The 18,397-nt window shown below is 45.4% G+C and overlaps 1 protein-coding gene across 1 annotated transcript; it reads right to left on the reverse strand.

Annotated features, from left to right (window-relative positions):
* Positions 1 to 531: 531 nt before the first annotated feature.
* On the reverse strand, positions 532 to 12,880 carry KNSTRN (kinetochore localized astrin (SPAG5) binding protein). Its single transcript, XM_032175956.2, is given in 10 exon segments — positions 532 to 1,358; positions 2,573 to 2,647; positions 3,041 to 3,102; positions 4,653 to 4,746; positions 5,178 to 5,283; positions 8,202 to 8,249; positions 8,914 to 9,046; positions 12,404 to 12,498; positions 12,682 to 12,826; positions 12,829 to 12,880. Coding segments are annotated over 10 exon segments (939 nt in total). The 3' UTR covers positions 532 to 1,229.
* Positions 12,881 to 18,397: the final 5,517 nt, after the last annotated feature.

The raw sequence follows: 18,397 nt of genomic DNA on the forward strand, positions 1-18,397 counted from the left end.
AACTGGGCAAAACCCCACCCGACTCTACGAAAACTACAAAAATGGCAGGGTGTGGTGGCTCATGCCCAGCCTCAGCACTTTGGGAGGCTGAGGTGGGCGGATCACTTAAGGTCAGGAGTTGGCCAACATGGTGAAACCACGCCGCTACTAAAAATACAAAAATTAGCTGGGCGTGGTGGGCGCCTGTAATCCCAGCTACTCAGGAGAATTGCTTGAACCCAGGCAGTGGAGGTTGAGGTAAGCAGAGATCACACCACTTTGTACTGGGCGATAGAGTAAGCAAGACTCTGTCTCAAAAAAAAAAAAAAAAAAAAAAAAATAGCGCAGGGAAAACGCAGGCAGCAAGTGGCCACAGACCTGGTGAAACCACTGCTACAAATGGGCAACACCGTCAGGAGACTAGCCAATGCTCTTGGGAGACAGAGGGGCTAGCCACAGGGCTCTTAAAGAGTAGCAGAAAAATATTCTAGATTAAGTCAGAATATCTTGGACTTGTTAACTAAATTAGTTCAATAATGACCAACTGACATATCCAGGTTAAAAGGCTACTTTCATTCCTCAATGTTACAGTCAGAATATTTACAGAAGAATTTATTTTAAAAGTAGACTTAAAAAAAAAAAGTAATTTAGATTAAAAGCTCCAAGGTGTATTGTTTCATGTAGGTGTTACTGCTACCTATACTTTCACCCCATTTATTAAGCCCAAAACACTTCAAGCAACTTCAGGTTCATAAATTAATAAGGAGGTACAGAAGCCCAACCAGGATGGGACAGAATGTGTTTCAGGTTAGAAAGGGACAGCATGGCATGGTTCCTCAATGATGTCTTGTATGGAACACTTGTGCTCCACTGTAATAGAGATTTTCTTCCTGAAAATCTGAACGTGACCTTTTAGATCCTCTGGTTGTTGGTTTAGTCTCCCGATTGTAATGGTGTGCTGGAGTCAGGTGGTTGACTAGAAGGTCAGTCCAAGCTCCTAGGCACCCCTCTCTTGTAGGCCTCAATTATCCACCTGTGAGGCTCAGGAGGGCTGACCAACCTGAAGGTTGGGAAAACTTGCTTAAATGAGGAATTGCCACTTCAGCATAAACTGTCCTTAAGTCTACTGTAGAAATTGTTTTCATTCTGGAGATGGTGAGTTCCAGAAGATCATGGCCAAGATGACGTCCTAAGTGGCTTCCTCTGAGAGTTTATGCCCAAGAGGGAGCCATCTGGCCACTTGCTTCTTCTTACATTTCTAATAGCTGCTCCATTTCCTTAAGGGCTGTTGTTAAATCATTTACTTGATTGTTACATAAGGTTTGCTGTTCTAGGAATCGGACTCTTTCTTCTTTCATCTCCAGCTTTACCTTTAAGGCCTGCATGGAAAGACATTCCAAAAGAAAACAACACATACACAAAACTCTTGACTAACAGGAAACACAATTCCCACATCAGAACATTATGCTCCTATTCCACTAAGGAAGACCACTGGAATATCAACAGACTGTATCTTCTATTTTAGATTTTGTTTCTATGTGCCGGTTTTAGGAATTGTCCCTCTAGTAGTAGAGAGGGACTAGACTCCTGTATCTAAACTGGAACAAGAAATCCTCTAGGTTTGGTGCAATACCCATGATTCATCCAAGCAATCTGAAGCAGTCAAGACCAGAGAATCTGTGTTTACTACAGGTCTCCTCCTCGAATTGTCAGGTTTCCATAGAATGGATTACATATAGTTCTCAATTCCCAACTCTGAGCAACCTACTGTGTTACACATTGCCTCATGCCTTGGCGATGTGAACATTTCTAAGAAGCCTCAGTAACAGAAAAAAAAAAAAATTAGTGGAAAAAACTGCTAAAATCCAAATGAAGACTTGGAATATAGTTAATAGTAATGTACTGATATTGGTCTCTTTTTAAAAAAATTTTTTTCCTGCCGGGCGCAGTGGCTCACACCTGTAATCCCAGCACTTTGGGAAGCCGAGGCGGGCAGATCACCTGAGGTCAGGAGTTCGAGACCAGCCTGGCCAACATGGTGAAACCCCGTCTCTACTAAAAATATAAAAATTAGCTGGTCATGGTCGCAAACGCCTGTAATCCCAGCTACTTAGGAGGCTGAGGCAAGAAAATCACTTGAACCCGGGAGGTGGAGGTTGCAGTGAGCCGAGATCACACCATTGCACTCCAGCATGGAGGACAAGAGTAAGACTTTATCTCCTGCCCTCCTGGGCCCAAGTGGTCTTCTCGCCTCAGCCTCCTGAGCAGCTGGGACTACAGGTATGCACCACCACACCTGGCTATGTTCTAAATTTTATTTTGTAGAGATGGAGTCTCGCTATGTTTCCTAGTAATCCTTCCACCTCACCCTGTACATGTACCCCTGAACTTAAAAGTTGGAAAAAAAAAAAAAAAACAACAAAAACCACATCACTATCAGGGTAAATTTTCTGTGTTATCTTTGTAACTTTCCTATAAATCTAAAATTATTTAGAAAGTTTATTAAAAATAAATAGAAAAACAGGAAAGAAAGACCCCACCATAAATCTGCCTATCATGGTAGGAAATGGTCAGGGTGATGTCTGCCTCTCACCTGTAACTCCTCCATCTGCTTTTTGGCTGTTTCGTTAAAAAGCTTCAGCTCCTCTTGCAAAGTTTCTAACAGCAACTAAGAGGAAAGCACAATGTAGTAAGCAAATCTTCATATCAAACCAGACTTGCATTAGATGATGGCCAACATCCTTTCCACACAGTTCTCAACAAACGAGTCAGGCGAGAAATTTGATAAAGTATAGAACAGAAGAACCAGAAAGGTCTCTCTACAGGTTTACCTATTTTGTGTTTTAAATTTTCAATTCAGACTCACTTATATCTGTAAGCACAAAGCTACCTTTCAAGTAAAATATGCTATTTTGAGTACACGTCCCATTTCTCTTTTCTACCATCACAGATCATCAAAGGCTGTTTCTTGGAGTTTACAGAACATATAGCAGAGACCTTCTTAGATTTACAGAGCCCCACAGTCACTCAGCCCTTGTGACTTTCACACCCATGCCCTCACCATAGAGTCCATGTGATCAGTAGTGGATTCTTGTCGTGATGCCAGGGTCTCACTGCCTAAAGCTGATGGATACAACAAAGTCAATCTCACTTAGGGAACTACACACCTTAAACAAAAGAAAATAAAAACCCTCCGTGGACAAGTACAGAAAAATTCATGAGGGAAATTTCTCTTAAGTGTCTCATCCTGGACTTTCTCCTAAGTTTTCACCTTGGCAGGGTCACCCATATCTGCCCTGCAAAACTGTATTTTACCTCCTTTCAATCTAGGTTTTGATATGGCCAAAAATTCGGTATACTTTCTTCTTAGGTCAGTGGACAATTTGTCCAAAGGAAATGTATAGGTTGTTCACATTTCACAAAGCTATTTTTAAGAGCCTTTCAGGCCTTAAAAAATTATTACTTTTGGTAATATCACATGCATGTAACAAATTAAAATCATACAAAATACTTATGGTGTCGGATGTGGTGGTGCACACCTGTAGTCCCAGCTATTTGGGAGGATTGCTTGAGCCCAGGAGTTGGAGGCCAGCCTGGGCAACAAAGCGAGATCCCATCTCAAAAAAATAAACAATTTTAAATTTAAAAACATATATATTTATGGTGACTATAAAGAATATCCTAGGCCGGGCATGGTGACTCATGTCTGTAATCCCAGCACTCTGGGAGGCTGAGGCAGGTAGATCACTTGAGGGTCAGGAGTTTGAGACCAGCCTGGCCAACATGGCAAAACCCCATCTCTACTAAAAATACAAAAATTAGCTGGGTGTGGTGGTACATGCCTATAATCCCAGCTACTCAGGAGGCCGAGGCAGAAAAATCACTTGAACCCAGGAGGAGGAGGTTTCAGTGAACCGAAATCACACCTCTGCACTTCAGCCTGGGCAATGGAATGAGGCTCCATCTCAAAAAAAAAAAAAAAAGAATATCCTCAACTGTAACCTAAAGATTAACCAGTAACATTCAAAGTCAGTATTCCTTAATACAAAAAGGCCTGGGCCCCTTTCCTGGGCATTCTCTGGCTCTTGGACTCAGTCTGAGGCCCTCTTACAGTCTTTGGGCAATTCCTTCTTCTGCTCTCTTTGCTACAGATTCAGCTCTCTGGGGGACAGGGTCAGAATAGTAGTCATATTTTGGTCACTGTAATTCTGCTTATTAACCAGGTTTAAGAATGCTTGAAATAGTATTTTCTTTCTTTTCCCATTTGGGATTACTAGTATGCTTGAAAGGAAGAGCATGTTCAAACAAAATGTTCCTTTCAAGCACGCTAGTAACTTTCCCAAATGGGAAGAGACAGAAAATGTTCTCCCTTGAAAGGAACAAAATATTTCTCATCTATTTGCAAGGTCATACCTGTTGGCACTAAATGAATGGCATAAAGTGTTCAGGTAAGAAAGAGATAACCCTCTCTCTATAATCATCTGAAATCCTGTTGGCCAGGCAAAAATCAACATCACATGAAAACAAACAGAAGCTCTCCAAAATCTTTAGGGCTTTACAAAACTAACCCCTGCACATACTGGGCCAGCTGATGCCATGCTGCCAAGATCAACCCCGGAAGGGGCACATGCACCGATTCCTTCAAAGGAGGCTAGCTGTGTGCTGTCTCTTACCCGGATCGGGGCCCCTGCTCTCCAAAATTGCCAAACAGTTGTCCCGAAACTTCTCCAGCAGCTCTACCTTCTGGGTCAGGTCCTTCAGCTCTCCCTATTGGAACACCGCACAGACAGATTTGGAACTGTCCCACTCCTTAGCACAGACAGATCAGGAACTATCCCACTCCCTAGCACAGACAGATCAGGAACTGTCCCACTCCCTAGCACAGACAGATCAGGAACTGTCCTCCCGCTCCCTAGCACAGACAGATCAGGAACTGTCCCGCTCCCTAGCACAGACAGATCAGGAACTGTCCTCCCGCTCCCTAGCACAGACAGATCAGGAACTGTCCTCCCGCTCCCTAGGAGTGGTTGCCCTTTCTTGCCCATGCTCTTGGACAGCCATAGCAAAAGCCTGGCTTTTTTTTTCTGCCCTTGGACATCTGTGCATTAACAAGCTTGCTCATCCAAGGGGCCACCCATCAGGATTCCATGTGCATCGCCCAGTGGCAGCTGGTAACAGAGCTCTGGTGGGTCTCTTACCTGAGTTTCATTCAACTTCTGGTGCAACTGCTTGTTGACGGCTTCTAACAGCTGGTTCTTGTCCTTGAGTTCTTCCTCTGATTTTTGCTTACTCAGTGGTTTGTAGCTGTAATAATAGTTGTACTTACATGAAAAGATAAAAGGGTTAAGAGTATGGCCTACACTGGGCGCGGTAGCTCATGCCTGTAATCCCAGCACTTTGGGAGGCTGAGGCAGGCAGATCACCTGAGGTCGGGAAATCGAGACCAGCCTGACCAAGAGAGAGAAACCCTGTCTCTATTAAAAATACAAAAAATTAGTCGGGCGTGGTGGCGCATGCCTGTAATCCCAGGTATTTGGGAGGCTGAGGTAGGATAATCACTTGAACCCAGGAGGTGGAGGGCGTGGTGAGCTGAGACTGCGCCATTGCACTCCAGCCTGGGCGACAACAAGAGCAAAACTCTGTCTAAAAAAAAAAAAAAGAAAGAAAAATACGGCCTACAGAGTTACACAAACACGTCCCATTCCTATCCTGGCTATTACATAGTGGTATATGACCTTCAGTGAGTTGCATAACCTCCCCGAGGCCGTTTCCTCGTTTTTTTTGTTTTTTTTTTTTTTGAGAGGGAGTCTCGCTCTGTCACCCAGGCTGCAGTGCAGTGGCACAATCTCAGCTCACTGCAAGCTCCGCCTCCCGGGTTCACATCATTCTCCTGCCTCAGTCTCTCCGAGTAGCTGGGACTACAGGCGCCCACCACCACGCCCGGCTAATTTTTTTTTGTATTTTTAGTAGAGACGGGGTTTCACCGTGGTCTCGATCTCCTGACCTCGTGATCCGCCCGCCTCGGCCTCCCAAAGTGCTGGGATTATAAGCATGAGCCACCGGGCCCGGCCAGTTTCCTCGTTTTTGAAATCAGGACAATACCCACATCTCATAGTATTATTATTATGAATAATAAAACACATGTGCATTTCTTAGCCTAGTAGCTGGGCTAATATCTAATAAAATAATCTAATGTTAGCTTATCACCTAATAAACTCTAATATCACCAATTGTTGGGAGCAGGCCCCCCAAAATCTGGCCATAAACTGGCCCCAAAACTGGCCATAAACAAAATCTCTGCAGCACTGTAACATGTTCATAAAGGCCTTAACGCCCATGCTGGAAGGTTGTGGGTTTACGGGAATGAGGGCAAGGAACACCTGGCCTGCCAAGGGTGGAAAACTGCTTAAAGGCATTCCTTTTTTTTTTTTTTTTTTTGAGATGGAGTCTCGCTCTGTCGCCCAGGCTGGAGTGCAGTGGCACAATCTTGGCTCACTACAAGCCCCACCTCCTGGGTTCACGCCATTCTCCTGCCTCAGCTTCCTGAGTAGCTGGGACTACAGGCACCCGCCACCACGCCCAGCTAATTTTTTTTGTATTTTTAGTAGAGACGGGTGTTTCACCGTGTTAACAAGGATGGTCTCCTGACGTTGTGATCCGCCCGCCTCGGCCTCCCAAAGTGCTAGGATTACAGGCGACAGCCACCGCACCCGGCCCTTAAAGGCATTCTTAAGCCACAAACAATAGCATGAGTGATCTGTGTCTTAAAGGCATGTTCCTGCTGCAGTTAACTAGCCCAACCTATTCCTTTAATTCAGCCCATCCGTTTCCCATAAGGGATACTTTTAGTTAATTTAATATCTATAGAAACAATGCTAATGACGGGTTTGCTGTTAATAAATACATGGGCAAATCTCTGTTCGGGGCTCTCAGCTCTGAAGGCTGTGAGACCCCGCATTTCCCACTTCACACCTCTATATTTCCGTGTGTGTGTCTTTAATTCCTCTAGCCCCACTGGGTTAGGGTCTCCCCGACCAAGATGGTCTCGGCAACCAATATTAGAGTTTTTTCTTAAAGTTCTCAGTCTTTTTTGCTAGTATTTTGTCTTCAAAACTTTTTTATTTTTGTAAGTCAGAGTCTTGCTCTGTCACCCAGGCTGGAATGCAATGATCTTGGCTCACTGCAATCTCTGCCTCCAGGGATGAAGTGATCCTCCTGCCTCAGCCTCCTGAGTAGCTGGGATTACAGACATGTGCCACCACGCCTGGCTAATTTTTGTATTTTTAGTAGAGATGGGGTCTCATCATGTTTCCCAGGCGGGACTTGAACTCCTGACCTCAGGTGATCCACCCACCTTGGCCTCCCAAAGTGTTGTGATTACAGGCGTGAGCTGCCACGCCCTGCTGTCTTCAAAACTTTTTTTTTTTTTTTTGAGATGGAGTCTCACTCTGTTGCCCAGACTGGAGTGCAGTGGCGCGATCTTGGCTCACTGCAAGCTCCGCCTCCCGGGTTCATGCCATTCTCCTGCCTCACCCTCCCGAGTAGCTGGGACTACAGGCACCTGCCACCACAACTGGCTAATTTTTTGTATTTTTAGTAGAGATGGGGTTTCACCGTGTAGCCAGGATGGTCTCAATCTCCTGACCTCGTGATCCTCCCGCCTCGGCCTCCCAAAGTGCTGGGATTACAGGCGTGAGCCACTGCGCCCAGCCCAAAACTTTTAAGATATGCCCAAATAACAGATTTGGAACTAAAATCTATTTGTACAGACTTTTCAGCTTATTTCTATTTCTGATAGTGCAAAACTTCCAAACTAGCCTCAAAGATGAGACATGAATCCTTCTCCAGGTTTTCAGCACCACCACCACCAAAATCTTCATCTCGAGATCACTAACTACATACACGCAGCCCTTCCTCTCCTGAAGGCTGTACCCTCCTGTTGATGGGCCATAGCTAAGTGTGATTTCCAATCAGCAGTGGTCCTGGCATGGAGTCCAAAAATCTCTTGCTTGAGATGCAAGATAGTAGCACCAGTGATTCTTGCACTGACAATGGTTCTTACACCTAGCTGTGCCTCACCCCTGAAAATTCCACTCAGGTTCCTGAGGTAGAACCAGACCCTAACACAGTAAACAAGTTCCACGAGTAATTCTGATGCAGAACCAAGGATTGAGATCCATTACCCTAGAATAGTGGCCAAGTTGATTTACCCTGATGCTTACCCTTTCCTGACATTCCTTCTGGTGGTGATGTCAGTAGCTTTCATTTGCCTAGGAGGGCAGATATAAAGAAATGAATCAGAGACTCATAGTACTGTTAAGTGTGCTGTGAACAGGCAGAACAAAGAGCTTGAGTTTCTGAGGAAAGAACCAGACATACAAGGCAAATGGCACAAGCTTAAGAGCTCTGAGGGACTATGTGCTACTGCTTCAGCACAGACTATTGAAAAGGCTTATTAGTAGCAAAGGGGTATGCCACTGACCACCCTAACAACCTGACAGAGCTGCTCCTCTCAAGATGGCATGGCTATCTCATGTCAACCTCACTCACCTGGAACTGAATGCTGGCTGGGGACACACACACACACCAGGGCTGGACTGTGTGGTCAGATCAGCAACCTAGGATAACAACTAGTCCCCACCCTGCATGACTACCCTTCAGGGTTGATGTATGACTACAGTGCTGCCACTTCTACGCTCAGAGCAAGCGATGAAAGAGGAAAGAACATCTGTTATAACTCTGGCTGTGTCTCTTCAGAAAGATCAACACAGAGGGCTCTGGCAAAGAGCTCAGCAACGCTAGACTGCTCTGGGCTACTGACTGAAGGCCAGTTGTTCAGGAGCCTTGTGTTCCCCAAAACTCTGTTTTCTAATTCTTTGTATTGAGCAATTTCTAGGAAGATGTTCTAACTGGATACTAATGATCCGTTCTCACCCATTCTCTCGTCTCAATTTGGTGATTTTTGTAACATCATTCTCTGGACCTCCTGAATGAAGCTGTTTGGAAACATCGACTTCTTTGGACCTAACAGGTAAGAGACTCTTAGAAGTGGCCCGAGTTTGTGTGTCTGCAAAGGAAAATGAGAGGTAAAATTTCTGGCATCATGACCCGACAGTTGCAACCCTGTAACAAACAGAGCCCCATTCGAAGTTGTCATAAATCTTTATTTTACTTTCTTTTAAAAAATATTATTTATTTTTTGAGACAGAGTCTTGCTCTGTGGCCCAGGCTGGAGTACAGTGGTGTGATCTTGGCTCACTGCTACCTCCACCTCTTGGGTTTATGTGATTCTCCTGCCTCAGCCTCCCGAGTAGCTGGACTACAGGCACCTAAAATATGTTTTTTTTTTTGTTTTTTGTTTTTTTTGAGACGGAGTCTCGCTCTGTCGCCCAGATTGGAGTGCAGTGGCACAATCTCGGCTCACTGCAAGCTCTGCCTCCTGGGTTCACGCCATTCTCCTGCCTCAGCCTCTCCGAGTAGCTGGGACTACAGGCGCCCGCCACCACGCTCGGCTAATTTTTTTATATTTTTAGTAGAGACGGGGTTTCACCACGGTCTCGATCTCCTGACCTCGTGATCTGCCCGCCTCGGCCTCCCAAAGTGCTGGGATTACAAGCGTGAGCCACCGCGCCCAGCCTAAAATATGTTTTAAAATTTAAAAAATAGAGACAGGGTCTCACTATGTTGCCAAGCCTGGTCTCAAACTCCTGGGCTCAAGCAATCTTCCTGCCTTGGCCTCCCTGGCGTGAGACACCATGCCTGGCCAAATCTTTATTTTCATTCTGGCAAATTTCAACATGTGAAGATTAATTCAAAAGAATAAAACTTCCAGGCCTATTGGTAATAAAAACCAAATTTTTAAAATGTGACAGTACAGCATGTTTGAGGGTAGCCAAAAGTTTCACTGAACTGAAAGGTGGAGGCTGTAAAAGTGAACATGGAGATGGACACCAGCAGAGAGCAAGAGCAGGGTGGAAGTTAGCAGGTAAAACATGGCTGAATCCTTGTACCATCTCGTTAAGCTCCTCCAAGCACTCTGCACACTCTCCTAAGGCATGACTGAGCTGCTCTGAGTTTTTTAAACCGTTACTTCGTTGTTTTTACCAGAATGTCTTCCTAACCACTCTAAGACATCTTTGTGTCCCCATCACCTAGGAAAGTATCTGGCATATGAACAGGGGTTCAATAACTGCTTGTTGAATAAATGAAACACTTCACAGTTCCATGGGTTGTTTCACAGACCATCTCTAAACCACCTGTCTGGTCCCTTCCTCTTCCATGCTGCCTGCCTCTACCACTAGCCCTTTTGTTTACCCTTCGTTAAGTTTAGAGTTTCCCTATTAGGCATTCTAATCTGATCTTCTTGCCAGATAACCAGAGAAATGGCCCTGCCATAACACTCTTCTTCCCCAAAGGAGAGCATTTTCCTCTATCCTTGTGCCAGCCCCCAACCACACAATCTATCATTTGTGTTCTACAGCAAATTCAAGAAATTCAAGTAACTTATCTGGAGTTAAGCACCCCCACCCTCACACGCAGGCTTATCTGGACTTACTCTCACTTTGTTCACTGTAAAATGGCCCCTTTAAGTTTGACCTAACTTAAGAGCCATTACAATCAAATCAAATTGAAGAAATGTGGTACAAATGAGGTATTAAAAGGGTTCTTTTTGAGGTGTCTGTCTGAAGAAAAAGGTAACCTTGCAGGAATATCATCTTCTCCTCTCTCAAGTATTAGTAAGTTATAAACAATAACAAATCTACTCCATGTAAAATGGAGTTAACAGTCAATTGATCAAAATTAACACTCTTCATTGACTAGAATTGGTTCCAATAATTCGTATTTGCCAAAACCTAAGGATTGCACTGTAGGAAAAATTTAGTAGGATTTAACAAAGCTGTCTCCTAAAAATGGGAGACACTGGGAGAGGAACTGGATGGCTGGTGTCAAGGAAGGGAAGGAAACTTGTTTATCATTGTATATGGTTTTCCACCTTTTTTTTTTTTTACACGTGCATATATTACTTATCCAGCCCATGCTCAAAATCAAAACAAAAATCCTGGGAGGCAGCCTAAAAATTTGAAACTGTTCCAGTTCCATATGATCATAAAGCTGGGACAGAGATAGAAATCAAAGAGATGAACACTTTCAACTTGGCTGAGAGAGCTAGTCATTGCCCACTGACTGAGGGGCACTGCATCTAAGGAAAAGACACAGCAGCTGAGATCTGGCTCCAGTTCTTCCAGCAACTCCTAGTCCCCGCTGGTGCCAGGATTACCATTCAGGTGTTCTGCGGCAACACAAGACAACAAACAACCCATTAAGCCTTTGGAGAAAAGCCTATTTACTTCAGAGCTCAATCTTTTTTTTTTTGAGACGGAGTCTCGCTCTGTCGCCCAGGCTGGAGTGCAGTGGCGCAATCTTGGCTCACTGCAAGCTCCGCCTCCCGGGTTCACGCCATTCTCCTGCCTCAGCCTCCCGAGTAGCTGGGACTACAGGTGCCCGCCACCACGCCTGGCTAATTTTTTGTATTTTTTAGTAGAGACAGGGTTTCACCGTGTTAGCCAGGATGGTTTCGATCTCCTGACCTCGTGATCTGCCCTCCTTGCCCTCCCAAAGTGCTGGGATTACAGGCGTGAGCCACCGTGCCCGGCCACTTCAGAGCTCCACCTTGCCAAGGTTTATGTACCAGCCGAGTGGAATCATCTGGGAAGGGATCATAAATAGCTACTCCATAATCTTCCACAACAGTTTTCTGATGTCTGAAGCTTACTCTGTACTATAATCTCTAGATTAGGCAGTTCCCCGACTGCAGACCCCATGAGATGACTTTCAACCACAAGCAAAGCAACACAAAGCAGATGGCAAAGCAATTAAAATCTATTTTTAATCATGTCTCTCTTCGCCCAAGTTTCTCAAATACTGTGCCTAGGTCTAACCCCTCTCTCCCACTTCACTCAACAAACGTGTGTTGAGAATGCGGTAATGAGAAACACGGTGTAGATATAAAGGTGAACAAAGAACCCTAAGCATCCCACTTCTCAAATGGCTCTCCTCTTTCCTCCCTGAAAACAAACCCAAGCCCTCAAGATAGCCCAAGTCCGGAAATAAGAGGGATAACCGGTTAGAAAGGGATTCCTAGCTTAATGGGAATAACACTGTACAATAACCAACAACTTGAATCTAACTGATGAATATAGTACATATGCGGGCAGAAAAATGCAGAGCACGTCGAAAATCCTACCACATGGCCCTTCCCCTAACTCCCATCATAAACCTACATAGCCTGGTTATAGGGGGCTCTGCAGGTTTTCAGGGCCGACGGGACGACCTTCCCCGTGCCCGCGCCACCCATTCGATCTCCACACTCCCGGGACCATCCCCGGCCGGGCCGCAGTGCCCCGGGCGTGGCGTGGACACTCACCTGCGGGCTGGCCGCCGCTCAGCGCAGAGGGGGGCTGCAGGCTATACACTGTCTTAACCACACTGGTCATCGTAACGAGGCGGCACGGCTGAACCCTGGAAGGCACAGGACCAGTGTTACCCAGCGCTGGGCCATTGGGCCCGAGAGAGTGGAGGGCCTGGGGATAGCGCGACCCGACAGGCCCTGGCTCGGGGTTGGCAAAGAGAAAATCCTCATTTCCCAGCTCATTCGGTCCTTCCTCCCATCCAGCCCAGTCCCTCGCCCCGGGAGAGCCGAACCCAGGAGCCCGCCGGTCCTGCCCGCAGTCCTCGTCGCTCTCGTTCAAAAGACGCCCTGCAGCAACTGTCGCGCCACCGGCCAAGTCGGCCGCCTGGGTTTCAAATAGAAACTTCCGGTAGCTGGGCGGAAGTGGGTGGGAATCTCATCTGTAGACAGCCATGTTGTACGGGGGTGGGGTGGGGCTTCGGGGGCCGCCATACTGTACGGAAGGTTCGCTCAGAGGCCAGAGCCAGACCTAGCGAAAGGGGTTGGATACCCCACGTCTGGGCAGAGGAGGAGGGTGATGCAGTTTGTAGGCTTGAATGGAGCTAATGAGCTGCCAGCGTCATATTCCGGATGGAGACGCAAACGTGGCCACATTTAGAGTCCATGTCAGAATCCTCTTTATTTAGTTTGGGATTGTTAGGGATATTGCCAGGAGCACAGGTTATTTGGATGAAAACTACACGTTACAGGTGGAGAGTGGCAAGTGAGGCTTGAAGAAAAGGACCTATGGGCTGAGATACCTGAGGCACCTACCTGAGGTCCTAATTTTAATAGCACTTATCCAGATTTTCAGTAGCGATTCAAAGCTACTCCTAATAAACAGGGTAGCTTCCATCACTAAATGCACTAGCTCATTCATTTCATCTGGCATTTATTGAGTACCTGCTGATTACCCAACAGTGTTCTCAGCGGGTGGGAGGGAGTGAGGGAGGGCAAATATCAAGATTGACCTTGGCTCTGCCCTCCTGGAGTTTACAACTTAGAAAACAGACAGTGAACAAATAATCACATAAATAAATATATATTTACGGATTGTGGTGAAATTGTGAAGAAGGCTGGGCACAGTGGCTCACAGCTGTAATTACAGCACTTTGGGAGGTGGAGGTGGGTGAATTGCTTGAGTCCAGGAGTTTGAGACCAGCCTGGGCAACATGGTACAACCCCATCTCTACAAAAAATACAAAAATTAGCCAGGCGTCATGGCATGCTCCTGTAGTCCCAACTACCCTGGAGGCTGAGGTGGGGGGATTGTGTGACCCTGGGGAGGCAGAGGTTGCAGTGAGCTGAGATTGCGCCACTGCACTTCACCGTGGATGACAGAGCATGATCTCAAAAATCAAACCAAAACACACACACACACACACACACACACACACACACACACACACACACACTGAAGAAAAAGTACAAAATCATATAAGATAGAAAAGCAGGGAAACTTAGATTATACTGGGGGCTCAGGGAAGACCTCTCTGAGATGATGTTTGATTAGGAAGGAGAGGGAGTTAATCTCATTGGGGAAAGGGGAAAATGCAAAGTCCCAAGGCAGAAATGGGTTCTTCTATAGGCACAGAAAGATAGGAAGAGAGTGGTACAGATAAAGCTGGAGAAATAAGTCAAAAGACAGATTTTACAGGCCAAGGTATAGAGATTAGATTTTATCTAAAAGTAATGGAAAGCCACTGAAGTATTATAGCAGGAGAGTGTCATCCAATTTATATTTTATTTTATTTTATTATTATTTTTTGAGACAGGGTCTCACTCTGTTGCCCAGGCTGAAGTGCAATCATAGTTCACTGCAACCTTGAACTCCTGGGCTCAGGAGATCCTCCCACCTCAGCCTCTTGAGTAGCTAAGACTAAAGGTGCCTGCCACCAGACCCAGCTAATTTTTGTAGAGATAGGGTCCTGCTATGTTGCCCAGGCTGGTCTTAAACCCCTGGCCTCAAATGAGCCTCCCACTTCAGCCTCCCAAAGTGTTGGAATTACAGGCATGAGCCACTGTACCTGGCTCAATTTATATATATTTTATATATATATTCTTCTTTTCTTTCTTTTTTTTTGGAGACGGAGTCTCACTCTGTTGCCCAGGCTGGAGTGCAGTGGCACGATCTCGGCTCACTGCAACCTCCGCCTCCTGAGTTAAAGCGATTCCCTGGCCTCAGTCTCCCGAGTAGCTGAGTCTACAGGCGCCGCCACCACGCTTGGCTAATTTTTTATATTTTTAGTAGAGACAGGATTTCACCATGTTGGCCAGGCTGTTCTCAAACTCCTGACCTCAGGTGATCTGCCCGCTTCGGCCTCCCAAAGTGCTGGGATTACAGGCATGAGCCACTGCACCCGGTCCTTTTTCTTTTCGAATAATTGGGCTTGAATAATTGTGTGAATAGAGTCACTATTTTCTGCTGGGGGAGACTGAGAGTTGGGTTTTGAATGTGGAAAACCTCGACATATCTTTGAGGCATTCAGGTGGAGCGGTCAAGTAGGCAATTGGAAATACAGGCCTTGAGCCCAGAAGAGAGCCTGGATTGGAGATACACCCTTGGGAGTTATTGACATATGAATATACTTAAAATCTTGATATTTAGGAGTTCGAGACCAGCCTGGCCAACATGATGAAACCCCGTCTCTGCTAAAAATACAAAAAAATGGCCAGGCACAGTGGCTCACACCTGTAATCCCAGCACTTTGGGATGCTGAGGTGGGATCACTTAAGGCCAGAAATTCGAAACCAGTTTGGCCAACATGGTGAAACTCCATCTCTACTAAAAACACAAAAATTAGCCAGGCGTGGTGGTGCATGCCTGTAATCCCAGCTACTTTGGGAGGCTGAGGCAGGAGAATGACTTGAACCTGGGAAGTGGAGGTTGCAGTGAGCTGAGATGGTGCCACTGTACTCCAGCCTGGGTGACAGAGCGAGACTCTGTCTCAAGCAAAATAAAATAAAAAATAAAATAAAATCTTGATGTTTGATGAGCTCAAGAGAAGAAGTGTGCAGAGAGCCTTTGGGCCAAGGACAGGGACTCCAGCATTTAGAAGTTGCAATGGTAATAAGGTGCTTGCCAAGAAACCTGATAAAGAAGTGCCAGAGAGGTGAGAAGAAAACAAAAAAAGGGTGGTGTTCCAAAATCCAAGGAGGAAGTGGCAAGCTGCTGAAGGAGGGAGTGGTGAACTATTGAAGATAGGTGAAAGGGCAAGCAGAATGAGAATGAAAAGCATCCAATGAATTTAGCAACAGAGAAGTCATGATGAGTCTAGCAAGAGGAATGCTGGTAGAGCATTTGGAGTGGCAGTCACATAGGCATGGGTTGAAGAGTACGTGGGAGATGAGGAAGCAGAGATGGCAGAACTCCAGGAGTCTGTTGCAAAAAGAGCAGAGCAACTGGGCAGTAACTGGAGATGGCTTATGGGGGTCAAAGGAAGCTTTCCTTAAAGCTGTGGATATGTGTGCTGATAGGAAGAAGCCAGCAGAACAGAGGGAAAGGATACTCAGGAGCAAGGAAGAAGGAAGGTGGGATCCAGGGTAGCATCTTTAAATTCCTTTATTCATGCGCCCCCACAAAAAAAAAAAAAAAAACAACAAAAAACCCTCTTGCCTGTTTTTACTTGATACCTAAAATTTAAGTTTACTTTTATTTTTATTTTTTTAGAGGCAGGATCTTGCTATGTCACCCAGGCTAGAGTGCAGTGGCTATTCACAGGTGTGATCATAGAAAGCGTACTGTAGCCTTGAACTTCTGGACTCAAGCCATCCTCTCACTTCGGCCTCCTGAGTAGCCAAGACGGTAGGCATGCACCATCTCACCTGGCTTAAATTTTTTTCATAACTTTAAATCATTGTAAAGGACATACTTTCTGCCTGTTGTATATTGTGTATACTTCTTTCTTTTTTTTTGAGATAAGGTCTCGCTTGGTTGCCCAGGCTGGAGTGCAGTTGTGTGATCATAGCTCTCTGCAGCCTTCAACTCCTGGGCTCAAGCGATCTTCCTGCCTCAGCCTCCCAAGTAGTTGGGGCTATAGGCACGTGCCACCATGCCTGACTAATTTTAAAATTTTTTTGTGGAGATGAGGTCTTGCTATGTTGCCCACGCTGGTCGGGAGCTCCTGGCCTCAACTGATTCTCCCACCTTGGCCTCCCAAAGTGCTGAGATTACATGCATGAGCCACCCACCTGGTCATATTGTATATACTTTGCATTCATTTCTTTTCTTTTTTCTTTTTTTTTTTTTTTGAGACAGAGTCTCATTCTTTTGCCCAGGCTGGAGTGCAGTGGTGCTATCTCAGCTCATTGCAACCTCTGTCTCCCGTACTCAAGCGATTCTCATGCCTCAGCCTCCTGAGTAGCTGGGATTACAGGCATGCACCGCCACACCAGGCTAATTTTTGTATTTTTAGCAGAGACAGGGTTTCACCATGTTGGCCAGGGTGGTCTCGAACTCCTGACCTCAGGTGATCCGCCTGCCTCAGCCTCCCAAAGTGTTGGGATTACAGGCATGAGCCACTGCACCTAGCCCTTTGTATTCATTTCTAAAATTCTTTCTCTTGCTGTTTTTCAGATAATTTCTAATGTTATGTCTTCAAGTGCACTACTGTTTTTTTTGCAATGTCTAAACTGTTGTTAATTCCATTCAGTGATTTTTCATCTCAGACTTTTTTTTTTAAATTTTAAAAACACTTTTAAATTCTTTATTTTGGAATCATTATAATTGACAGGAAGTTACAATGATAGTACAGGGAGGTCCTTTGGACTCTTTACCCAGTTTCCCCCAATGGTTTTGTTTCAGTACAATTTTAACAGCTTTATTGAGATATAATTGACATTCCATAGACCACATATTTTAAGTGTACAATTTGATAGGTTTAGAAATTACATATACCTGTGAAACCATCACCACAATTAAGATAATAAACACACCCGTCATCCCCAAATCATTCCTCCTTCCCCTTGGTACTGCTTCCCATCCTCCTCTTTCTGCCTACGCCACCCACCCCATCATCTCAGACATTTTAGTTTTCGTCTCTAAAATTCAAAGTGGGTGTTTAAAAATATCTTCCTAGTCTCTACTTAGTACATATGGAATACAGTTTTAATAATTCTTTTAATGTCCTTGTCTAATTCTCACACAGGTGTCAGCTGTGGTGGTTTCAACTGATTCTTCTCCTTATGATAGGTTATAGTTTGCATGACTGGTAATTTTTTATTGGAAAACCAGGCATCGTGAATTTTACATTTTTGGGTGCTTGTTAATTTTGGATTTCTGTAAATGTTCTTCGGCTTTATTCTGGGATACAGTTCAGTTACTTAGAAACAGCTTGATTCTTGAATTCAGGTCTTGCTCTTGAGATTTGTTAGGTAGGATCCAGCAATGTTTAAACTAGGGCTAATGAATCCCCACCTCGAGGCAAGGCCCTTCTGAGAACTCTGACCAATGCTCCATAAATTATGAGGTTTTCCGATCTGGCTGATGGGGACAGGCACTGTCCCGGCTCTGTGTGACTTCTGGCTACTGTTCCGGCCCACTGTTTTGGGTAGTTCTTTCCTTTGTCTCAAGTGGTTTCCTTACACTTATATGATGAATCATGCCCTGTGGAACACTCAAGGGGGGCCCTTTGCAGACCCCCAGAATTCTCTATGTATCCACCTTTCTCCTCTCCAGTATCCTGTCCTGAGCACTCTAGCCAGCTTGGCTGCTCCGCACTCCCAGCTATCCCCTCACCTCAGAGTTACTTGCTTTGCCTGGGTTCTCCCTCCGTGAAATACATCCTCTGAAGCAGTAAGCTGGGCAACCGAGAGGTTCACCTTGTTTGTTTCTTGCCTCTGAGGGATCACTGTCTTTTGTTACCTCATGTCCAGTGTCTTTTTTTTTTTTTTTTTGAGACAGAGTCTCGCTGTCGCCCAGGCTGGAGTGCAGTGGTGCGATCTCGGCTCACTGCAGGCTCCGCCCCCCGG

This window comes from Hylobates moloch, unplaced genomic scaffold (genome assembly GCF_009828535.3).
Source record: "Hylobates moloch isolate HMO894 unplaced genomic scaffold, HMol_V3 SCAFFOLD_14, whole genome shotgun sequence".
In the NCBI taxonomy this organism is placed as follows: Eukaryota; Metazoa; Chordata; class Mammalia; order Primates; family Hylobatidae; genus Hylobates; species Hylobates moloch.